Consider the following 26,346-nt stretch of genomic DNA (forward strand, 5'->3'; position numbering starts at 1 on the left):
GTACTTCAAACACCACTCATGTACAAAACAAAACAGTTTATTTTTTGTTATCAAAATACAAAATGAATATAAATCACAAACAAATGGCACATAAATGTTGGGTAAATGTGTTGTGAGAGTGATGTTGAACATTAATTACAGCCTACAATGCATGCTGTACAGAAAACCCCCTATTTGTTAAAGCGAGGATATTTCAAATGTATTGACAGCCTGGGAGGACTCACTTTTTTTCTCTGTGTAAAGGGAGACAATATAATTAATACTTTAGCCAACGTTATATCTACACACTCCAGGATAGTACCACCAGCATAAGGGATTCCCTTATGATGATTAGCTGGCAATGTCACTGCTTCGTTTCTTCTTCCCGCGGCAGGCTTGCAGGGAGATGTACATCAGGGCGGCGGTGAGGAGTAGGGTGAAGAGGAAGAGCAGGGCCGCCCAGGCTCCAGGTTTCAGAGCCTTCCTCAGGCCTATGCTCTCCCCCGGCAGCAGACTGCTCAAACTGAGCATGTAGCCCAGGGCCCAGCCCACAGAGGCATCTCCTGCCTAGTGACATTTCAAACAAACACCTCAGGTTAGCCTGGGTACACTCAGAGCATTCTGATAGGCACTTGGTGCACTAGGGGTTAAAGCTGAAATGGAGAGGCTGTAGCCTAAAAATAAGTAAATTACAAACACTAACAATACTTTGTGTAATGTCAATGATTATGCTGGTATCTGGAGTAAAATAAGGATATAGAGAAATAAATCATATTCACATCAAGTAAGCTTACCTTTTTCTGGAATGAAATGCGGGGGAATGAGATCTCGTCAAAGCCATAGCCTCTCGTGAAGAGCACCTTGGTGAAGACAGAAGCAGCACAGAAGTCCTGCAGACGAGGCTTCTGGTATGGGGCCAGCACCAACATCTGAAACAGGATACAAAAATGTGTATTACATAGCCATGATATGCATCCAGAAATACATGAAACACATACAAAACCATAATTCATGGAGAAACACATGCAAACACTGACAGTGTCTCTCATATGCATGCAGGATCTCTCCCCTTCACACAAAAATGTTCTCTCTCACTCTCTTGCCCCACACACACACACACACACACACACACACACACACACACACACTCTAAGAGAGGGATGCTGACCTCATTGATGCTCATGTTACAGACAGCACGGGTTGCCTCTTCCAGTTGGGCAGGTGTGGCGACAAGGATTCCTGTAGTAGTCTGTAGGAACTGGTGAATGTAGAAGAAGGCTGAGAACGCCTGATGGACAAATGGAGAGAAAGAGAGAAAAAAATGATGAGTTAGGATTAGGGTCTGAGCTGTAGTTAGGGTTAGGTTTGTGTTTGAGGGTTGGGGTTAGGGTTAGGGTTAAACCAGGATGTGGACATGAAACTAGGTTTAGGGTTGTAGTTGAGGATAGGGTTAGGATTGATTCAACCACTGTATGGGCCCCTCCTAATGCCTCTCACCATGAAGCTGCCACTGACATTGGGCTGGAACACCTTGTCAAAGGAGCACTGGGAGAAGGGGCAGCTGTGGAAGGAGAAGATCTCAGTCATGTTGCCCAGGCAGTGATCGTAGTCGCCACTGCCCTCCACAGACAGGGCTGCCTGGGGATTGTAGCCAGAGCTGGGTGTCTGGCCCACCGTGCAGGGAGAGTCAAACAATGTCCCCACCTTCATGGTGACGTTGTAGCCTGCAGGGAAGCACGGGTGGGACAACATTTTCCCTGTGTGACCCTGAGCCTGAGAGAGAGAGAGAGAGAAATGATTCCATTAACTTGACACATTCCTTTAACAAGTAGAGAGCAAGCTACAGTCATAAATGGAGTACTATGGTACTGAGGACCAATATCGATTGTTGGAATTAATGCCTGGGATGACTTTCAAATACACATGGTTATCTTAATCTGTTATAGATACAACACATAAAAACAATCTGGGGGTGGTATATTAGTGGGTGGGATTCCAATGATTTATAGCAAAGTTTCTATATTTCAATGGCGCTGATGTAGACTATGATGGTGTCTTGTAACGTGATATGACTGGGAAAGACTCCGGGCCCTTGCTGTAGTGCATAAAGGTAAATACACACTATGGAGACGGAAGGTACAGTGGGTGGCATGGTACTGCAATGTCGTTTTTCGTCACAAAAGGGGCGGCTCCTTGTAATACAGTCCGGGATTCGGCGCAATTTTGTACTACCTAAAAACTGAAAAGCGCCTTATCATTCCTTTTGCAGACGTGGGAGCAGTGTTGTCGCTTGGTTCCTTGATCTGATATGTAGGCTATATTAACCAGAATCCGACTAGACGTTCATTACCTTCTCTCTCTAGTCAGAATGCGACTATGCCACGATCAGGACAGCGCGGAACCGGCTTGAGAAAATGGACCTCAATCCAGGGGTGGGAGATGGCAGTGTACTCCTAATTATTCCATTATCCCAACTGACAAATCGAGAAGATTGAAATACTGCTAGTTTTTCGTCAGCATGCTATTGCAGCCAATTGGATTCCATGAAAATGCGACGCCTAGCATTGGGGCGAGATGTCATTAAAAACGAGCAGAATTTCAATCTTCTGGATAATATTTTTTTGCTATCGAACCCTGGTGAATGGGAGTGGGACTGGTGAGGATATCGTGTTACGCTGCTCTAAAAAAAAAACACTCTACCCACGTAGATCAAATCAAATCAAATTTTATTGTTCGCATACATGTTTAGCAGATTTTGTTGTGGGTGTAGCGAAATGCTTGTGTTCCTAGCTCTAACAGTGCAGTAGTATCTAACAACAGACAACAATACACAACAATATAACAATAGACAACAATAAATCTAAAGTAAAATAATGGAATTAAGAAATATAAAAATATTATGACTAGCAATGTCGGAGTCCGGAGTGCGTTTGTATGTATGTATGTATGTATGTATGTATGTATGTATGTATGTATGTATGTATGTATGTATGTATATGTAACAATAGCTAGCTAAGGTATTAGCAGGCTATTGTATGTGTGAACGATGGCTAGCTCCTCGAATGATCCCAGTCCCTTGTATTGTGCATCTGTTGTAGAAAGAGGCGACGATTCGCAGAACATATGTGCTCTACAAATGTTTTATTTTCTTTTGGATGCAGATGCAGGATGCAGAGTGTGAATTCTGCTTAATTAAAACTACCTGATCTCCAAAGTCCACGTCTATAGTCTCAATCAACCACACACAACGCAGAGTTACAGCAGTGCAGTACACCAATTCACTGCTGGGAGGGGGAGGTTTTTCTCATACTCTGATCAAACCCCTGTAAAGTGTGTAGGTGCAGGAGGTTCCCCCATGTTTTGCTCCACAAAAAAATTGGATGAAAGCCCTTCATCTAGTGTTAATCCAAATGCCCCTGTAGATGGTCTAGCTGAGCTGGTCACTCAGCTAGCCCGGGAAATAGGGAGCTCCATTAGGGAAGAACTACAGAGTGGCAGGTCCAATACTTATGAGCCACCAGTAAGTCCAGAGAAGATAAGTGATCATCATTAAGAGTCAGTAGGAAATGTAGACATCAGTAAAATTAAGTTCATCATGCAATCAGACATGAAGGAACCTCCTACATATAGAGGAGATGGTACAGACAAATGCTCCATTCATGAATGGGAGGAGTTGATGAGAATATACTTGAGGAGGAAGGGACGTCCTGTTGGGGAACAATCATATGAGATGATTAGTCGATTATCTGGCAAAGCAAGAGACATGGTAAAGATACATTTACGCAATGAGACAACTGTTGATCCTACAGAGAAGCCAGAGATTGTATTTGACATTCTGAAACAGAATTTCAGTGAACTGGCCTATTCATGCATGCCTTTGGCTGATTTTTACAACACTAAGCCTGTACCTGGAGAGGCTGTTATGGAGTATTGGGTTCGATTGAACAAGGCCGTAGATGTCACTGACGAGGTCCTTAAGAGACAAGGTAAGACGATTGACAGCTCCAACTCCGATGTCGTCAGGATGTTTGTAACATACTCCACTGTGATGCACTGTAGACATGAGAACCTGTGCCTCTGGTGCTTTTCCCCAGATTATTGGAAGTCAAATTGTCCAAAACAGGGTGAACGCTATGCCAATCCCGGTGGTGAGAGACACCCACCACAACAGCAGAGAAACTCACCACAGCAGCAACCGTTAAACTGACACACCCACAGGTGAATGGGGGAAATGTGGGTGTTCAATTGTCTGCCCCCAAGAAAAAATCTGATGATCTCGAGAAAACATATGAGATTTTGAGCTCTGATGCGAAGGAAGGAGAGAAAATTGTTATGTTAGGTTCACAAGAGGTTGAGGCTTTTTCTAATTTGTTTTACACCTCTGTCTGTACATGGGAAAGTGCAGCTTAAGGGCATGCTTGACACTGGGTCTATGGTCTGTACATTGAGTGAACTTGCAGAGCAGAGACTTTTGGAAGCACGTGCCCTTCCTCAGCATTATCAGACTCCTACAGAGTTAGTGTTAGTGGGGTTTGGGGGGGAAGAAGACCTCGAAGTGTTTCTATAATTTGGAGATGCAAATTTATGGGATTGATGTTAAAGTGCCCACCCTAGTTGTTCCTGGACAGCATGATGATCTCATCCTGGGATCGAATGTCATTAAGCATCTATTGCATGAGATGAAAGGCACTGACAAATACTGGAAGCTCGTCAACAACATGGATGGCCAGACCCACTCACCAGAGGGTAAGCAGTTTCTGCAGATGATGACAAGTGTCACAAGATGGAAGGGACAGCAAGTCGATAGCAAGATTGGGACAGAGAAGCTCACTCAAGCTGTAACTCTTTCGCCCAAGACTGAACACTTAGTTTGGGGTAAACTTCCTAAAAATGTGGCATTGTCTCCAGGCAGCACTGTAATAGTCGAGCCTACCGGGTCAAAGGTCATGCCCAGAAACATACTTGTGGGTAGAGTTATTACTCCCATGTGGGAGATGGCTGGGTCCCTTTAAAGGTGGTAAACTGTTCTGACAAACATCTCACCCTAAGACGTAACATGAAGCTGGATGATGTGTCTACATGCTTGGCTGTTGAGGATGCAACAATCTTTCAGGGCCTCCATGAAGTGAGGAAAACCCCAATGGAGAGAAGCAGGATGACAATGGCTGCCACAACCTGAAACAAAGACTGTCTGATCTAGGATTAGGAGACATTGACATTGATGGATGCCAGGTAACTGACCAGTGGAAGGAGAAGCTTGTGAATACCATCACAAAATATGAAGACATCTTCTCAAGACATAATCTGGACTGCGGAGAAGTAGGTCTCATACGCAAGTCGGTTAGTGAGTATGCCTCCCCTTTAGTCATGGTATGGAAGAAAGACGGGAGTCTGAGGTTATGCACTGACTTCAGGTGGATGAATGCACGAACAGTGAAAGACACTCATCCCCTTCCTCATCAAGCAGATTGCCTCACAGCCCTTGGTGGCAGTGCATTTTTCAGCACCATGGACTTGACCTCAGGATTTTATAACATTCCAGTTCATGAAGAGGACAAGAAGTACACAGCCTTTACCACACCGATGGGACTTTATGACTACAATCGCATGCCATAAGGTCTGTGTAACAGCCCGGCCTCTTTCATGAGAATGATGTTAAGTATATTTGGGGACCTACATTTCTCAAAACTCCTTTGTTACCTAGATGACTTGTTGGTCTTTGCACCCACCGAGGAACAGGCTCTACAGCGACTTGAAGTTGTGTTTAGCCGTCTAAGAGCCAACAATCTCAAACTAGCACCCAAGAAATGCCACTTCCTACGAAGAACAGTGAAATTCCTCGGACATATCATTAAAGAGGACGGTGTGTCAGTGGATCCTGAGAAGGTGGAGGCCATTGCCAAGATGAGCCAAGCTCAGCTGATGGAGGCAGACGGACGCACTCCCTCTGCTCGGAGGCTGAAATCCTTCTTGGGTATGGTATTATATTACCAGCACTTCATTCCTGACTGTTCCGCCATAGCCAGACCTATGTTTGCACTCACTGGGGGTCAAAAGAGAAGAGGAAGAGATGGGAAGAAGGGCAACAGTGGAATTTTCCGGAAGCTGACGCTATCGGATTGGACTGAGGAGTGTGTTGTTGCATTCCAGAAGCTGAAGGATGCCCTTTTGAATTGTGTCATGCTAGCTCACCCTGATTTCGAGAGGCCGTTCATTCTCTTCACTGGCGTTTCTTTGGATGGTCTCGGGGCTGTGCTTTGTTGAGTGCCTGAAGGTGAAGATAAGGCAAGGCCCATAGCATTCACGAGCAAGACCCTGAGTAAGTCGCAGAGAACGTATCTGGCACACAGACTTGAATTTCTAGCACTGAAATGGAGTGTGTGTGAGAAATTCAGTCATTGGCTTAAGGGGCACGAGTTCACTGTCTGGGCAGATAGTAACCGTTAACGTACATCATGACAAAACCCAAGCTGGACGCTTGCGAGCAAAGATGGGTTGCCAAGCTGGCACCGTACAACTTCGATTTGAAGCGTATCTCAGGCAGCAAGAATACAGTAGCAGATGCACTGAGCCGCGACCCCGTCGCAGTGACTGTCACGCAGAGACTGATGAGGGAGTCCTACCTAGCACTTCTGTCTGAGGCTGTTGGGACATTGAATGATGATGTCCAAGATGCCTTCCGTTGGGCTTCTTATTCCCAGGAGATAACCTCCTTGACCACCGCTGAAGTGAAGGCCATATGTCAGCTCCATATCGACTGGGAATGTTCAATGGAGATGCAAGCAATCCAGCTTGGTTCCAACACCCAACAGCTGCTTTCTCCTGGTATTGACACTTTGCCTGAACTCTTGCATGAGGAACTTCGAGATCTCCAACTGCAAGACTCCAACTGAGATCTCCAACTGTGACTTCCAAGGTCATCCCTTTCGTTTTCAATAAGAAACGGCCCACCAGATGAGATCGATACAATGTTTCTTCTCAAGTGTTGTTGCTGATGAAACAGTGGGACCGCTTGATCCTAAGAGAGGGAGTTCTGTATCGTGTCATTAAGGAGAGTCACACAAACTGGAGAAAGTTCCAGTATGTCTTGCCAGAGGTGTTGAAACTCAAAGCGATGACTGGCATTCATGACCTTGCAGGACATCAAGGCCAAGCTAGAACTCTGGCCAGACAGAGGTTTTTCTGGCCTGCAATGGAGAGAGACATCAAGGAGTATGTGCGCTCCTGCCAGAGATGCGTTATAGTAAAGACTCCAGAGCCAGCGGCTAGAGCCCCGTTAGAGAGCATCAAAACTTGCTCTCCCATGGAGTTGGTGTGTTTGGATTTTTGAACAGCGTAAGACAGTAAGAAGAACTCAGTTGATGTTCTGGTGGTGACTGACCACTTCACTAAACTTGCCCATGCATGGCCATGCAGAAACCAGACAGCCAAGCAAGTAGCTCGTAAACTGTGGGATCATGTCTTCTGTGTCTACGGATTTGCTTCAAGTATCCATACTGATCAGGGCGCAAATTTCGAGAGCGAGCTAATAGCAGAACTGCTTAAGCTCTCCGGTGTCCAAAAGTCAAGGACCACGGCATATCACCCTATGGGGAATGGAGAAACTGAACGCTTCAACAGGACTTTAGGTAGCACGCTCAGGAGTCTGCCCTTGAAAACCAAAGAACATTGGCCTGAACAAATCCAGTCATTGACATTTGCCTACAATGCCACTGTTCACGAGACAACGGGCTATTCTCCATTCTTTCTCATGTTTGGTAGGGTCCCTCGGCTACAAGTGGATGTGATGTTCCGCAATGTTTTAGACGACTCCAGTGTTGTGGATTGCAACAAGTATGTCGAGACTCTGATCACTGGGCTGAAGGAAGCTATGAGTGTTGTACAAAAGGCACACTGACAAGCAACAGAGACGACAAGGTCTGGAGTATGACAAGCGGGTTAAAGGCATCAGTTTCTCCATGGGGGATCGTGTCCTTATCGCCAACAAGGGTGAAAGGGGCCGCCGCAAGTTGGCTGACAAGTGGAACCCTGACATTTTCACAGTGACTTCAGTCAATCCACAAACTCACACATACATAATCCAAGACCGTTACGGCAGAGAGAAAGTGGTTCACAAGAATCTACTGCTGCAGGTGAATTTCCTGCCATTTGAAATTGATGATTCAGTGCACTTCACTGACAGTGATGCTGCAGGGCCTTCAATCAATGTAGATGCAGGAGAGGCCACCCACTCCGGCGATGGACTGGACAGGGAAGACATGGAGGACTCTGGGGAGGAAAGTGCATCTTGGGTGGGGGAGGATTCAAGCGATTACTCCGAGCTCTGGACATCAGATGGAAAGTCAGAACCAGAAGAACCTTGCTTGCTTGAGGAAAATTACCTGGGTAGCACTTCTGAGATCCTGGAGCTGATTCCTTCAAACCCTCCTCTGATCAATGATCTAAGGCCAGAGCCACTGTTAGTCACCATGGCCCTAGCCCAGTGGTGGGTCGCACAAGGGCGGGGAGGGTAGTTAAACCAGTCAAGAGACTAATTGAGTCAATCCACCAGAAGGTGCAAGTTTAACATTGTACAGAGATATAATTTAGTACAGAATGACCTTTTTTAAGGCTAAGAAGGTAGGTATAGTGTAAGAGGCACTATGCATCTAGGGGCAGTTGAAGGCCTGACCAACTTTCACTTGCCCTGAACCCTATTGGTAGCTTTGAGCTGAATTCAGAATGATGCCTTGAGCTTGGTAGGTTATTTTGTTGTTTTACAAGGTTGGTGAAATTCAGGAGGGGTGAATGTAAGTTGTTAAAGTACTGTGTGAATTTCACCAGGTTCATATATTAATATGTCATGTTGATATGTTATTATGCATGCCTGCATCCTGGGAGTAGGGGAGTGTGTACTTACGTTTTGCCCTGCGTGCTCAAATCATTTTGATGCACTATGAGAGGTAGGCACGCTTTTCTGTCGTCTTCAGAAAAGTTTGATTCTTTTAAGCACAAAGTCATACACACAGTGTTTTGTTCGTGAATAATGTTGTATATTTAGAGGTTACTCATAAGTGGATGGTATTGTTAAGATGCACTTGTAATTGTACTTTTTAGGATGATAAACATTCTGAATTCAACATGTGGTTAATAGCTAGCTAAGGTATTAGCAGGCTATTGTATGTGTGAACGATGGCTAGCTCCTCGAATGATCCCAGTCCCTTGTATTGTGCATCTGTTGTAGAAAGAGGCGACGATTCGCAGAACATATGTGCTCTACAAATGTTTTTTCTTTTGGATGCAGAATGCAAAGTGAATTCTGCTTAATTAAAACTACCTGATCTCCAAAGTCCACGTCTATGGTCTCAATCAACCTCATATATATATATACACACACACTCACACATACTGCTCAAAAGAATAAAGGGAACACTTAAGCAACACATCCTAGATCTGAATGAAAGAAATAATCTTATTAAATACTTTTTTCTTTACATAGTTGAATGTGCTGACAACAAAATCACACAAAAATAATCAATGAAAATCCAATTTATCAACCCATGGAGGTCTGGATTTGGAGTCACACTCAAAATTAAAGTGGAAAACCACACTACAGGCTGATCCAACTTTGATGTAATGTCCTTAAAACAAGTCAAAATGAGGCTCAGTAGTGTGTGTGGCCTCCACGTGCCTGTATGACCTCCCTACAACGCCTGGGCATGCTCCTGATGAGGTGGCGGATGGTCTCCTGAGGGATCTCCTCCCAGACCTGGACTAAAGCATCTGCCAACTCCTGGACAGTCTGTGGTGCAACGTGGCATTGGTGGATGGAGCGAGACATGATGTCCCAGATGTACTCAATTGGATTCAGGTCTGGGGAACGGGCGGGCCAGTCCATAGCATCAATGCCTTCCTCTTGCAGGAACTGCTGACACACTCCAGCCACATGAGGTCTAGCATTGTCTTGCATTAGGAGGAACCCAGGGCCAACCACACCAGCATATGGTATCACAAGGGGTCTGAGGATCTCATCTCGGTACCTAATGGCAGTCAGGCTACCTCTGGCGAGCACATGGAGGGCTGTGCGGCCCCCCAAAGAAATGCCACCCCACACCATGACTGACCCACTGCCAAACCGGTCATGCTGGAGGATGTTGCAGGCAGCAGAACGTTCTCCACGGCGTCTCCAGACTCTGTCACGTCTGTCACATGTGCTCAGTGTGAACCTGCTTTCATCTGTGAAGAGCACTGGGCGCCAGTGGCGAATTTGCCAATCTTGGTGTTCTCTGGCAAATGCAAAACGTCCTGCACGGTGTTGGGCTGTAAGCACAACCCCCACCTGTGGACGTCGGGCCCTCATACCACCCTCATGGAGTCTGTTTCTGACCGTTTGAGCAGACACATGCACATTTGTGGCCTGCTGGAGGTCATTTTGCAGGGCTCTGGCAGTGCTTCTCCTGCTCCTCCTTGCACAAAGGCGGAGGTAGCGGTCCTGCTGCTGGGTTGTTGCCCTCCTACGGCCTCCTCCACGTCTCCTGATGTACTGGCCTGTCTCCTGGTAGCGCCTCCATGCTCTGGACACTACGCTGACAGACACAGTAAACCTTCTTGCCACAGCTCGCATTGATGTGCCATCCTGGATGAGCTGCACTACCTGAGCCACTTGTGTGGGTTGTAGACTCCGTCTCATGCTACCACTAGAGTGAAAGCACCGCCAGCATTCAAAAGTGACCAAAACATCAGCCAGGAAGCATAGGAACTGAGAAGTGGTCTGTGGTCCCCACGTGCAGAACCACTCCTTTATTGGGGGTATCTTGCTAATTGCCTATAATTTCCACCTGTTGTCTATTCCATTTGCACAACAGCATGTGAAATGTATTGTCAATTAGTGTTGCTTCTTAAGTGGACAGTTTGATTTCACAGAAGTATGATTGACTTGGAGTGACATTGTGTTGTTTAAGTGTTCCCTTTATTTTTTTGAGCAGTATATATATATATATACACACATACATACATTACATATGGTCCCGTGTGGCTCAGTTGGTAGAGCAGGGTGTTTGCAACGCCAGGGTTGGATTCCCACGGGGGACCAATACGGAGAAAAACATTTATGAAATGTATGCATTCACTACTGTAAGTCGCTCTGGATAAGAGCGTCTGCTAAATGACTAAAATGTCAAATGTAAAATGATATACAGTGCTGTGAAAAAGTATTTGCCCCCTTCCTGATTTCTTATATTTTTGCACATGTCACACTTAAATGTTTCAGATCAGCAAACACATTTTTATATTACACAAAGATAACCCAAGTAAACACAAAATGCAGTTTTTAAGTGATAATTTTATTTATTAAGGGAAAAAAGCTATCTGAACCTTCATGGCCCTATGTGACAAAGTAATTGCCCCCCCTTGTTAAATCATGAATTTACTGTGAATAATCACATGTTTTGGAAAGCCGAGTTCAATTTCACTAGCCACACCCAGGCCTGATTACTGCCAGACCTGTTGAATCAAGAAATCACTTAAATAGAACCTGTCTGACAAAGTGAAGTAGGCCAAAAGATCTCAAAAAGCAAGCCATCATACCGCGATCCAAAGAAATTCAGGAACAGATGAGAAACAAAGTAATTGACATCTATCAGTCTGGAAATGGTTTCAAAGCCATTTCTAAAGCTTTGGGACTCCAGTGAACCATGGTGAGAGCCATTATCCACAAATTGAGAAAATTTGGAACAGTGGTGAACCTTCCCAGGAGAACTGCAGGCCTCTCTTGCCTCAGTGAAGGTCAGTGTTCATGACTCGACCATAAGAAAGAGACTGGGCAAAAATGGCATCTATGGCAGAGTTCCAAGGCGAAAACCACTGCTGACCAAAAATAACATAAAGGCTCATCTCACTTTTGGCAAAAAACATCTTGATCATCCCCAAGACTTTTGGGAAAATATTCTGTGGACTGACGAGACAAAAGTTGAACTTTTTGGAAGGTGTGCGTCCCGTTACATCTGGCGTAAAAGTAACACAGCATTTCAGAAAAAGAACATCATACCAACAGTCAAATATGGTGGTGATAGTGTGATGGTCTGGGGCTGCTTTGCTGCTTCAGGACCTGGACGACTTGCTGTGATTGATGGCACCATGAATTCGGCTCTCTACCAAAAAATCCTGAAGGAGAATGTCCGGCCATCAGTTCGTGACCTCAAGCTGAAGCACACTTGGGTTCTGCAGCAGGACAATGATCCAAAACACACCAGCAAGTCCACCTCTTGAATGGCTTAAAAAAAACAATAATTAAGGTTTTGGAGTGGCCTAGTCAAAGTCCGGACTTGAATCTGATTGAGACGCTGTGGCCTGACCTTAAAGACGGTTCATGCTCGAAAACCCTCCAATGTGGCTGAATTAAAACAATTCTGCAAAGAAGAGTGGGCCAAAATTCCTCCACAGCGACGTGAAAGACTCATGGGCAGTTATCGCAAACGCTTGATTGCAGTTATTGCTGCTGAGGGTGGCACAACCAGTTATTAGGTTTAGGGGGCAATTACTTTTTCACATAGGGCCATGAAGGTTCGGATAGCTTTTTTCCCTTAATAAATAAAATCATCACTTAAACTGCATTTTGTGTTTACTTGGGTTATCTTTGTGTAATATTTAAATTTGTTTGATCTGAAACATTTAAGTGTGACAAATGTGCAAAGAAATCAGGAAGGGGGCAAATACTTTTTCACAGCACTATATGTATGTGTATGGACAGTATGTGGATAGAATATGTACTATATCTGAAGTATACGTGGATAGAATAGTATATGTACAGCAATAAATGAATAGGATGGCCTTGACTAGAATACAATATATACATATGAAATGGGTAAAACAGTATGTAAACATTATTGAAGTGACCAGCGTTCCATGTCTATGTACACAGGGCAGCAGCCTCTAAGGTGCAGGGATGAGTAACCAGGTGGTAGCCAGCTAGTGACTTAGTTCAGGGTAGGAGGCTGGCTAGGGATGGCTATTTAACAGTCTGATGGCCTTGAGATAGATGCTGTTTTTCATTCTCTCGGTCCCAGCTTTGATTCACCTGTACTGACCTCGCCTTCTGGATGATGGCGGGGTGAACAGGCTGTGAAGTGGAGTGAAGCTTACAGTAAGTAACCTTTAGGGGGTTCTGATGTTGTTGTGGCCAAACAGAGTGTTTCCTACCGTCACCAAGTGAGCCAGTAGGCGTTTGAAGACCTGGTCTCGTCCGTAGCACAGGAAGCTGTGTGTGTACAGGGAGTAGTCACGGCCGTACAAACGTAGCTTCATCCTGTCCCTCTTGTCCTCCACCTCGTCCTTGGTCACAAAGGTGATCTGGGTGGAAGCCCCACCAAAGTCCAGCGCCCCCACAGTCTGTCTGCCTGGGCTCAGCCAATGGCCCACAAAGCCATACTGCAGCGGGCACATAGGGATAAACAAAGTAATATGAGAGGTGTGTGGGTAGCTTGTCTAATCATCAGATGTTCTCTGTGTTGTAATGGTCACTAGAGGTCCTCAGGTAGCCATCTACTCAACCATCTACCTCACCAAGGATCACCTTAGTGGAAATCTGTCATTTGGTAGCTATAATCAATTTTCTTTCAATCTTCAAAGAACGTCTACAGAAGCTTGAAATGAAACTAACACAGAATCCTTATTTTTTTTAAGTGCTTATGGTTGCATTGAAAGAAAACCATAAGGCAGGGATCAATTTAGAACCACCATAGCAATGTTTATGCAGGATCTTTATTTACAAACAACTGTATACAGACTTATTCATGGTACCCCAAACAACTATAGAATGGTGAAAGCTGGGCCATGGTACCTTGATGAAGTTCTCCAAGAGATAGTTGACAGTGACCCAGCCGTACGCTCCCTCCTCCTGGCCACTTAAGATGGCTGCCCCCTGGTAGTGAAAAGGATACGACTGGATTGTATGACCCACTTCTTTTAAGATCTGGGCTGACTGGACAGGGCTGGAGATACTGTTGAGAAAGGGAAATGTACCACTTCAGATGCACAAAGAGTAGGTACAGGCACAAATCAACAAGGGGTATGGAATGAACAACATTACTCAGCTTGACAACAATAACCAGTGACGTAAAGTACTTAAGTAGAAATAGTTTAAAGTACTACTTTTACTTCACTACATTCCTAAAGAAAATAATATACTTTTTACTCCCTACATTTTCCTTGACACCCAAAAGTACTCGTTACATTTTAAATGCTTTATCAGGACTGGAAAATGGTCCAATTCACGCACTTATCAAGAGAATACGTGGTTATCCCTACTGCCTCTTATCTGGCGGACTCACGAAACACAAATGCATCGTTTGAAAATGATGTCTGAGTGTCGGAGTGTGCCCCTGGCTAGCCGTAAATATGAAAAACAATTAAATGTTGCAGTCTGCTTTGCTTAATAAGAAATTTGAAAATATTTATACTTTAACTTTTGATACTTAAGTATACTTAGAACCAAATACTTTTAATCATGCTGTATTTTACTCTGTAACTTTCACTTTTACTTGAGTAACTTTGTATTAAGGTGTCTATACTTTTACTCAAGTGTGACAGTTGGGTACTTTTTCCACCACTGACAATAACCTATTAACCAGACAGACACACATCTCTCAATCTTGTTGTTGACTCATCTCAGAACCCCAACATGACTCACATTTTACCCTGCAATAACACAAAGAGAAAGACAAGGAGACAATTTGATATTTTCATTGGTTAGAAACTCTTATTGTGCAACTTTGTGTGTAAATGTATTTTATACTAACATTATGTACAGTTGAAGTCGGAAGTTTACATACACTTAGGTTGGAGTCATTAAAACTTGTTTTCAACCACTCCACAAATTTCTTGTTAACAAACTATAGTTTTGGCTAGACGGTTAGGACATTACTTTGTGCATGACACAAGTAATTTTTCCAACAATTGTTTACAGACAGACTATTCCACTTATAATTCACTGTCTCACAATTCCAGCGGGTCAGAAGTGTACATACACTAAGTTGACTGTGCCTTTAAACAGCATGGAAAATTCCAGAAAATTATATCATTGCTTTAGAAGCTTCTGATAGACTAATTTACATAATTTGAGTCAATTGGAGGTGTACCTGTGGATGTGTTTCAAGGCCTACCTTCAAACTCAGTGCATCTTTACTTGATATCATGGGAAAATCAAAAGAAATCAGCCAAGACTTCAGAAAAACAACTGTAGACCTCCACAAGTCTGGTTCATCCTTGGGAGCAATTTCCAAATGCCTGAAGGTACCACGTTCATCTGTACAAACAATAGTACGCAAGTATAAACACCATGGGACCACGCAGCCGTCATACCGCTCAGGAAGGAGACCCGTTCTGTCTCCTAGAGATGAACGTACTTTGGTGCGAAAAGTGCAAATCAATCCTAGAACAACAGCAAAGGACCTTGTGAAGATACTGGAGGCAACAGGTATAAAAGTATCTATATCCACAGTAAAACGAGTCCTATATCGACATAACCTGAAAGGCCGCTCAGCAAGGAAGAAGCCACTGCTCCAAAACCGCCATAAAAAAGCCAGACTACGGTTTGCAACTGCACATGGAGAAATGTCCTCTGGTCTGATGAAACAAAAATAGAACTGTTTTGCCATAATGACCATCGTTATGTTTGGAGGAAAAAGCTTGCAAGTCGAAGAACACCATCCTAACCATGAAGCACAGGGGTGGCAGCATCATGTTGCGGGGGTGTTTTGCTGCTGGAGGGACTGGTGCACTTCACAAAATAGATGGCATCATGAGGCAGGAAAATGATGTGGATATATTGAAGCACCATCTCAAGACATCAGTCAGGAAGTTAAAGCTTGGTGGCAAATAGGTCTTCCAAATGGACAATGACCCCAAGCATACTTACAAAGTTGTGGCAAAATGGCTTAAGGACAACAAAGTCAAGGTATTGGAGTGGCCATCACAAAGCCCTCAATCCCATAGAAAATTTGTGGGCAGACCTGAAAAAGCGTGTGCGAGTAAGGAGGCCTACAAACCTGACTCAGTTACACCAACTCTGTCAGGAGGAATCGGCCAAAATTCACCCAAAATATTGTGGGAAGCTTGTGGGAGGCTACCCGAAACATTTGACCCTAGTTAAACAATTTAAAGGCAATGCTACCAAATACTAATTGAGTGTATGTAAACTTCTGACCCACTGGGAATGTGATGAAAGAAATAAAAGCTCAAATAAATAATTCTCTCTACTATTATTCTGACATTTCACATTCTTAAAATAAAGTGGTGATCCTAACTGACCTAAGACAGGGAATCTTTACTAGGATTAAATGTCAGGAATTGTAAAAAACTGAGTTTAAATGTATTTAGCTAAGGTGTATGTAAACCTCCAACTTCAAGTATGTATGTATGTATGTATGTATGTATGTATGTATGTATGTATGTATGTATGTATGTATGTATGTATGTATGTATGCATGTATGTTTCTTTGATGTACATTCTGTTAACTTTGCTTGTGTTTAAAACCAGTGTGTGCAAGAGCATGAGAAATGTCTATGTGTACATATCTGCATGGAAATGGGTGTCTTAGTGTAACTTTGTGTGAACATGATGTGTGTATCAGTGGAGGGGAGGACGGGGGAGGATGGAATAGATGTGTTTGATGCCATTCCATTTACTCCATTCCAGACATTATTATGAGCCGTCCTCCCCTCAGCAGCCTCTACTGTTGTGCATGCTTCTTTAACCAGAACATATGACATCCCTTGTGTTTTAAACAGGTGTGGTAGTGTTTGCTTAGAGCTTGGCAGATGAAAGGAGGGGGCTTGTTCTTGCCTGTCTGCCTCTGAGTGGGAAATCCTTACCCACTGATTGTTTACATACAAAGATACACGCACACAAAGATACACAGACACAAATGCTTGTGCACTCACACTCAAACACACACAGATGCATACACAAACTATAACTCACTTGAGCAGCCTCATGCCAGCGGTGGCTCCGAGGTAGACAGGTGTGAGGTGGTGCCTGGCTCTGGGGATTTCCCGGGTGGCCTGGTCCAGACAAGACTGGAGGCTTCTCCCTGCCTCTCGCTGCTGTCCCGCATAGCTAGAGATTCCTCCACCTGCATAGCGGGAACACCCAGACACACTTAATGGCAGAACAAACACCCCTCACCTGGGTGTCCATGCCCTGGTTCATGGAGCAGGATTAAGCCCAGGCAGTGACCCAGGGATCAGGTCATGCAAGCCTTCCCCTAACTCAGACCAGATCAAGAGAATTCCCTGCATTCTATGGGGCATTGAAGCAGGAGGCAGGGCTTTCTGCTCAACACATTACATTGTGAGGGAGAAGTTGGGTAGTCTCACCCCTTGGAATGCTTCTGTTCCAACACACAAAACTCACACAAACTACTTTCCAATACAGTTAGCTAGCTTAGCTGGAGCCCGACGAATTCCAAGACAGACCAAACTGCCCCGGTGCAACCTTGAGTCTAACACCCTTGAACTCTTTGTTTCTAATACCCTGTGAGGTAGAGAGGAGGAAGAAGACTTCGAGACTTCAGTGTTTGATCCCATAATGTTATACTGGTCAGAGAATCCCAGGATATTTAAAGGTCTTAACCCATGCGGTTGCTGAAAGACAGTAAAGTACAATAAGTGAAGCATGTATTGTTTTCTTGCACCAGCGGTACAGGTGATGACAGATGGGAGGAGCTGTTGAGGAGTAGAGGTTGCTGCTTCAATCAATCAAATGTATTTATAAAGCCCTTTTTACATCAGCCGATGTCAAAGTGCTATACAGAACTCCCTAGCTGCAACCTACTTGCACTGACTTCTCTGATAACTTACTGTGCTTACTATGACTGTGACATGTGGTTGTCTGATCTAGCTATCTGAATGCACTAATTGTAAGTCGCTCTGGATAAGAGCGTCTGCTAAATGACTAAAATGTAAATGTAAGTGCTGTTTACATGTACTCTAGGAGAGCTGGTGTACTTGCAAATACTTCACATTAATTAAAGCAGCCAACTACCGTGATCTATACAAACACGTAACTCATGTAGGCATGACAGGACTGGAAAACCACACAGTGCACTGAGTCACTGCGGAACTATTGACAGATCCACCGTTGCTAGGCATCTATGTTTTTCTGCTTCTTTATCTCTGGCCTTGTGTGACGAGATACTGTAACCCACACGGTGTGAACACAGCACACAATGGGGACTGTTCTTTGCCAACTGGAGCGCCCAAAAAGTTTTCTTCTTGGGGTTAAGGTTTTGGGTAATACAGTATTTTACAATTATTATTGTAAAAAAGTATTATTATTATTTTTTACCTTTACTTAACTAGGCAAGTCAGTTAAGAACAAATTCTTATTTTCAATGATGGCCTAGGAACAGTCTGCCTTGTTCAGGGGCAGAACGACAGATTTTTACCTTGTAAGCTCGGGGATTTGATCTTGCAACCTTTCGGTTACAAGTCCAACGCTCTAACCACTACGCTACCTCCTGCCACCCCATTTGCCTGCTCTTTGAAAAAAAAAAATTGGATGTAAATCTGTCCTTTCTTGTACTTACTTCAAATAATTGGTTACTCACTGTTAACAAATGGTAATAGTACTTGTTTTAAGTCTCAAAAGGAACAAAAGAGTAATAACAATTTAATTACCATTCTACCAAGTCATTTCTATATTAAACACTTTGTAAATAGCAGACAACCCCCTGGAAGAATCCTTCCGTTGGGACACTGTCTTACCCTTGGGGTGGCATTCAGTGTGTTGAGTGACCACACCCGTGCCATTCTGCTTGTCTGCCGGCCACTTGTAGATGTACATGGCTGTGTGAGAGGAGCCTGCGTCCAGGACTATCCCATACTGGGGAGGGGGAGGGTTGGAGAGAAGAGAGGGAGATTAGAGACATAGGGACAAATCTTGAGAAAAAAGAGCTGATTTAGAATAATCCCCAAGAAAAGACAACCTAATTGGGTCTACCCCAAACCATAAAAGGTTACAAACGATCAGGTGTTTGAAATCCATCTATGCTAAGACATTTAATATGGATAGAGGCATCTGGAAGACATTTAACTAGATTGATGGCCTGTCCTCTGGCTTTTATGACATCGTGTATATATTTTGGCAGCAAGAATGTTGCTTGCATGTTTACTTCATGGTAAGATAGATGGAAAGTTGTAGAGGATGTGAAAGAGGATGAGGGAATTAATTAGGAGAAGTAAGAGGCCCTGTCTGGTCTGAGAACAACCCATGATTGCAAATCATGAAGGAACTGTTTAGAGTGTGTACGCTCCAATCCTGATTATGCTATGAATCATAAACTCTAAACCTGGTAAATTGTGTGTAAATATTCAAATGAGTAAGGCAACATTAACTTTCTAAGATACTGTCTTCTATTAAAACCCTTGGACCAACATCCTGCATGAGGCCACTTTGTAATGATGAAATTATTACAGGGGAACTTACTATGACCAAAATATGCTGAACAAAAATATAAATGCAAAGTGTTGGTCCCATGTTTCATGAGCTGAAATAAAAAATCCCAGAAATGTACGCTCAAAAAGCTTATTTGTTATGTGCACAAATTTGTTTACATCCCTGTTAGTGAGCATTTCTCATTTGCCAAGGTAATCCATCCACCTGACAGGTATGGCATATCAAGAAGCTGATTAAACAGCATGATCATTATACAGGTGCACCTTGTGCTGGGGACAATAAAAGTCCACTCTAAAATGTAGTTTTATCACACAAAACAATGCCACAGATGTCTCAAGTTTTGAGGGAGTGTGCAATTGGCAAGCTGACTGCAAGGAATGACCACCAGAGCTGTTGCCAGAAAATGTGATGTTAATTTCTTTACCATAAGCCGCATCCAACCCCATTTTAGAGAATTGGCAGTACGTCCAACCGGTCTCACAACCGCAGACCACGTGTAACCATGCCAGCCCAGGACTTCTTCACCTGCGGGATCATCTGAGACCAGCCACACAGACAGCTGATGAAATTGAGGAGTATATCTGTCTGTAATAAAAAACTAATTCTGATTGGCAGGTCCTGGATCCCAAGTGGGTGGACCCACTCATGGCTGCGCTCCTGCCCAGTCATGTGAAATCCATAGATTAGGGCCTAATTCATTTATTTAAATTTACTGATTTTCCTTGTAACTGAGTAAATTTATTGAAATTGCATTTTTATTGCATCATAAACCAGTCAGATGCCAAACACAGTCAGGTAATTAAACAAGTTTCAACAGCAGTGTCAGAGAGAGACAGCAATTAAAATATGTGACAAAGAGCTCTTTTAGGACCAGGGCACAAATACTAATAATCAATCATTTTGCTCTTTATTTAGCAATCTTACATATAAAACCTTATTTGTTCATCAACAATTGTGAATAACTCACCACAGGTTAATGAGAAGGGTGTGCTTGAAAGGATGCACATAGACTCTCTCCAATACAACCCAACATTGCAGAGTTCAGTCTTAAATCATTTTCCATACAGTCTGTGCCTGTATTTCGTTTTTATGCTAGTGAGGGCTGAGAATCCACTCTCACATAGGTACGTGGTTGCAAAGGGCATCGGTGTCTTAACAGTGCAATTTGCCAAGGCAGAATACTCTGAGCCCAGCACAATACAGAAATCTGGCAGTGGCTTCTGATTAAATTCAATTTTCACAGAACCGCTTGTTGCAATTTCGATGAGGCTCTCTTGTTCAGATATTGGTAAGTGGACTGGAGGCAGGGCATGAAAGGGATAACGAATCCAGTTGTTTGTGTCGTCCATGTTGGGAAAATACCTGCATAATTACGCATCCAGCTCACTCAGGTGCTTCGCTATATCACATTTGACATTGTCTGTAAGCTTGAGTTCATTTGCACCAAAAAAATCATACAATGGTAGAAAGACCTGTGTGTTGTCCGTGTTAATAATGCAGACAGAGAAGAGCTCCAACTTCTTAGTCATAGCCTCAATTCTGTCCTGCACATTGAACATAGTTGCGGAGAGTCCCTGTAATTCTAGATTCAGATCATTCAGGCGAGAAAAAACATCACCCAGATAGGCCAGTCGTGTGAGAAACTCGTCATCATGCAAGCGGTCAGTCAAGCGAAAATTATGGTCAGTAAAGAAAACTTTAAGCTCGTTTATCAATTTAAAAAACTTGTCAATACTTTTCCCCTTGATAACCAGCTGTATATAACCTTCTGTATATTGTAAAAGCATTACATGGTCACTGCCCATATCATTGCATAATGCAGAAAATACATGAGAGTTCAGGGGAGTTGCTTTAACAAAGTTAACCATTTTCACTGTAGTGTCCAAAACGTCTTTCAAGCTGTCAGGCATTCCCTTGGCAGCAAGAGCCTCTCGGTGGATGCTGCAGTGTACCCAAGTGGAGTCAGGAGCAACTGCTAGCACGCGCATTACCACTCCACTAGGTCTCCCTGTCATGGCTTTTGCACCATCAGTACAGATACCAACACATCTTGACCACCAAAGTCCATTTGATGTCACAAAGCTGTCCAGTACTTAAAAACTATCCTCTCCTGTTGTCCTGGTTTCCAGTGGTTTGCAGAAGAGGATGTCTTCCTTAATTGACCCCCCATAAACGTAACAGACATATACCAGGAGCTGTACCAGGCCTGCAATGTCTGTTGACTCATCCAGCTGTAACGCATAGAATTCACTGGCTTGTATGCGAAGCAGTAATTGTTTCAAAACATCTCCTGCCATGTCACTGATGCATCGTGATACAGTGTTGTTTTATGAAGGGTATTGACGGTATATTTTTTTGGGCCTTTTCCCCCAGCATTGTCCCAGCCATATCCGGAGCAGCAGGAAGAATTAAGTCCTTCACAATAGTATGGGGCTTGCCTGTCCTAGCCACTCGGTAGCTCACCATATAAGACGCTTCTAGCCCCTTCTTATTAATGGTATCTGCTTCTTTTATACACGTCTTACTACTCAAAAGTTGTTTTAATTCTTGCTCAAAAAACTCCCGTGGCTTATTTTTCAAATTGGCATGTTTCGTCTCCAAATGTCTGCGCAAGAGTGAAGGTTTCATCGAGTTGTGAGATAGTACTTTTGCACATTTAACACTGTGGCTCTGCAAAGGCACTACCCCCAATATAAGTGAACCCCAAATCAATGTAGTTCTCATCATATTTGCGCCTCTTCGATGGTCCAACGTCCCTGTCTGTTGTTCGGTGCGTTCCTGGGTAAGGGGGCAGTAGCTCTTCGGCTGCATCAGATTCACAACTGTCAGTGTCCATGCTAGCTGGGCTAGCAACAAATGTAGGATTACTGATGCTAGCACTGGATTTGCTCGTTGAAACAGAACAACTTGTGTCATCAACAGGCGCAGGTGTAGTACTGCTGCTGGTAGCAGTACTACAGGTAGTACTGCTACGGACACAGGCCTTACTTTTTTTTAACCATTCATCCATTTTCTAGCAAACGGAATGAGCAGCAGCTATGTTTGGCTACATACGGACCGTTAGTGGAATTCCCGCGAAAGAGTAACGGTAAATGTGATTGGATGTTAATTATTTGACTAGGCTACATGTATTTGACAATGTGCTGTTATTTCGCTGAACACTAGATGGTTTCATTTCATTTTTGGCAGTGAAACGAGGCTACTCAGGCGAGAAAAAAACATCACCCAAATGTGTAGCCCCGTTGGAAGATCTAAATGGACTGTTTCAAAATGTGAATCACATTTTTATTTGGCGTACCACCGACGGAATTGCGCGTACCCCCAGTTTGGGAATAGCCGGCCTACAGTATCGAAGACTGGGCATTAATATAGAGTTGGTCCCCCCCCTTTGCTGTGATAACAGTCTCCACTCTTCTGGGAAGCTTTCCACCAGATGTTGGAACATTGCTGCGGGGATTTGCTTCCATTCAGCCACGAGCATAATGAGGTCCGGCACTGATGTTGGGCGATTAGGCCAGGCTCAAAGTCGGCGTTCCAATTCATCCCAAAGGTGTTCAATGGGGTTGAGGTCTGGGCTCTGTGCAGGCCAGTCAAGTTCTTCCACACCGATCTCAGCAAACCATTTCTTTATGAACCTCGCTTTGTGCATGGGGGCATTGTCATGCTGAAACAGGAAAGGGCCTTCCCCAAACTGTTGCCACAAAGTTGGAAGCACAGAATCGTCTAGAATGTCATTGTATGCTGTAGCGTTAAGATTTCCCTTTCCCTAAGGGGCCTAGCCCGAACCATGAAAAACAGCCCCAGACTATTATTCCTCCACCAAACTTTAAAGTTGGCACTATGCATTGGGGCAGGTAGTGTTCTCCTGGCATCTGCCAAACCCAGATCCATCCGACGGACTGCCAGATGGTGAAGTGTGATTCAACACTCTAGAGTCCAATGGCGGTGAGTTTACACCACTGCAGCCAACACTTGGCATTGCGCATGGTGATCTTAGGCTTGTGTGTGGCTGCTCGGCCATGGAAACCCATTTTATGAAGCTCCCGACTAACCGTTCTTGTGCTGACATTGCTTCCAGAGGCAGTTTGGAACTCGGTAGTGAGTGTTGCAACCGAGGACAGACAATTTCTACACTCTACGCGCTTCAGCACTCGGCGGTCCTGTTCTGTGAGTTTGTGTGGCCTACCACTTCGTGGCTGAGCCGTTGTTGCTCCCAGACCACGCCACAATAACAGCACTTACAGTTGACCGGGGAAGCTCTAGCAGGGTAGAGATTTGAAGAACTGACTTGTTGGAAAGGTGGCATCCTATGACGGTAGCACTTTGAAAGTCACTGAGCTCTTCAGTAAGGCCATTCTACTGCCACTGTTTGTCTATGGAGATTGCATAGCCATGTGTTCGATTTTAAACTGTCAGCAACAGGTTTGGCTGAAATAGCCTAATCCACTCATTTGAAGGGGTGTCCACATACTTTTGTGTATATATAGTGGATTTTCAAAGAAGTTTGGATCGTCATTTTTCGGTCCTTATAGATTTTAAACATAACTGTTAATCATGAAGTAGTATATTCAAGGCAATCCATCTTCCATCACAATCTATTTTAACATATTGTACCTCAAGATCCAAATTGTTTTTGAGTAGGATCATAACACCTTTTGAATTTCTTTACCCACCGACTGCAATAGATTTTACCATCCCATTATTTTTCCCAGGGCACTTCATTAAAGATATTGAATGAGTTTCCTGAAGACAAAATACGTAATCCTTGTCCTTCAGCCATGTAAAAATTGTTATTTTGTTATTATCAGCCTAAACAGTGGAATTATAGCAAGCTATAATTAATACACTGATTACCATGATGGGTTACATTTTAAAATACTCATCACTGTCCTTACCACCATTTTGAGATACTTCTCAATACTAACTATAAGTAGACCTCCAGTTGTCCTCCAATACTCCTCCCACAAAAATAAAAAAACAATAACACAAACTATTGAGATGGGTCTTCATATATTTTCTCATTTTGACTCACCGTACATTATGTAAGGTGTTGATACACTACATAAACAGCTACAATGAAAATAGTATTGATCAACCCTTAAGCTTCTAACTGGGCATGTATTCACAAGACATAAAGAATAAATACAAATCCCTCATGTTCCTCTTTCACCTCCTCCCCTTTCCCCTTTGATGCTTCTTGCATTAATCTGTCCTGTACTGATGCACCAGTGAGAGAGCGACCTTATTGGTGCCTCTGTAGTAGTTATTCCCTTTAATGCAGTTTATTGGTCAGTGACTGTCTCTATTTAATACAAAGAAAAAAATATATATAGTCTTGGCCAAACTTAATTGTGCTCTAATCAACCACAAATGTACTATTTTAAATAAGGTGTGTATAAAAAAAACAAAATATAACTATCTAATAACACGATTCATGATTCCATTGATAAGTCCAATATACACTCAGTGGGAAATGTATTAGGTACACCCAGTACTGGGTTGGATCCCACTTTGCCTCCAGAACAGTCTGAATTCTCTGGGGGCTGGAAATGTTGCTCAATTGGTATAAAGGGACCTAACGTGTGCCAGGAAAACATTCCCTACACCATTACACCACCGCCACCAGCCTGTACCGTTGACACCAGGCAGGATGGGGCCGTAGACACATGCAGCTTACGCCAAATCCTGATTCTGCCATCAGCATGATGCAAAGGAACCGGGATTTGTAAGACCAGCAATGTTTTTCCACTCCTCAATTGTCCAGTGTTGGTGATCGGTTGCCCACTGGAGCCTCTTCTTGTTTCTAGTTGATAGGAGTGGAACCCGGTGTGGTTATCTGCTGCAATAGCCCATCCGTGACAAGGACGAGTTGTGTGTTCCGAGATGCTGTGCTGCACACCACTGTTGTACTTGCTTGTTTATTTGCCTGTTTGTGACCCCCCTGTTAGTTTGCACGATTCTTGTCATTCTCCATCGAACATCTCACCAACAAGCTGTTTTTGCCCACAGGACTGCTGCTGACTGGATGTGTGTGAAAAGCCCAGGAGGCCGGCCGCTTCTGAGATACTGGAACTGAAGCGCCTGGCACCGACGATCATACCACGCTCAGTCGCTTAGGTCACTTGTTTCGCCCATTCTAACGTCCTTTCGAAACAGTAACTGAATGCTTCAATTCCTGTCTGCCTGCTTATATAGCAGGCCTCGGCCAAGTGACTACAGTTGAAGTCGGAAGTTTACATACACCTTAGCCAAATACATTCAAACTCAGTTTTTCACAAATCCTGACATTTAATCCTAGTAAAAATTCTAGGATCACCACTTTATTTTAAGAATGTGAAATGTCAGAATAATAGTAGAGTGATTTCTTTCATCACATTCCCAGTGGGTCAGAAGTTAACATACACTCAATTAGTATTTGGTAGCATTACCTTTAAATTGTTTAACTTGGGTCAAACGTTTCGGGTAGCCTCCCACAAGCTTCCCACAATAAGTTGGGTGAATTTTGGCCCATTCTTCCTGACAGAGCTGGTGTAACTGAGTCAGGTTTGTAAGGCCTCCTTGCTTGCACACACTTTTTCAGTTCTGCCCACAAATTTTCTATAGGATTGAGTTCAGGGCTTTGTGATGGCCACTCCAATACCTTGACTTTGTTGTCCTTAAGCCATTTTGCCACAACTTTGGAAGACCCATTTGCGACCAAGCTTTAACTTCCTGACTGATGTCTTAAGATGTTGCTTCAATACGTCCACATAATTTTCCTTCCTCATGAAGCCATCTATTTTGTGAAGTGCACCAGTCCCTCCTTCAGCAAAGCACCCCCACAACATGATTCTGCCACCCCCGTGCTTCACGGTTGGGATGGTGTTCTTCAGCTTGCAAGCATCCCCCTTTTTCCTCCAAACATGACGATGGTCATTAGGGCCAAACAGTTCTAT

At 43.7% G+C, this 26,346-nt stretch overlaps 1 protein-coding gene across 4 annotated transcripts in view; it reads right to left on the reverse strand.

Moving 5' to 3' along the window:
• Positions 1–21: 21 nt before the first annotated feature.
• Positions 22–26,346, reverse strand: part of enp2 (Ectonucleoside triphosphate diphosphohydrolase 2) — a 47,858-nt gene continuing 21,533 nt past the window's right edge. For all 4 annotated transcript variants that reach the window (XM_014128472.3, XM_014128470.3, XM_014128471.3 and 1 more), the window contains exons 2-9: positions 18,721–18,838; positions 16,937–17,087; positions 13,796–13,955; positions 13,156–13,383; positions 1,477–1,752; positions 1,148–1,267; positions 774–908; positions 22–546 (exon numbers count right to left, since the gene is read on the reverse strand). In XM_014128472.3, the coding sequence (XP_013983947.1) occupies positions 331–546; positions 774–908; positions 1,148–1,267; positions 1,477–1,752; positions 13,156–13,383; positions 13,796–13,955; positions 16,937–17,087; positions 18,721–18,799 (1,365 nt within the window). In that variant the 5' untranslated portion in view covers positions 18,800–18,838 and the 3' untranslated portion in view covers positions 22–330. The remainder of the gene's footprint in view (positions 547–773; positions 909–1,147; positions 1,268–1,476; positions 1,753–13,155; positions 13,384–13,795; positions 13,956–16,936; positions 17,088–18,720; positions 18,839–26,346) is intronic.

Source organism: Salmo salar, chromosome 11 (genome assembly GCF_965601325.2).
Source record: "Salmo salar chromosome 11, fSalSal1, whole genome shotgun sequence".
Taxonomy (NCBI): Eukaryota; Metazoa; Chordata; class Actinopteri; order Salmoniformes; family Salmonidae; genus Salmo; species Salmo salar.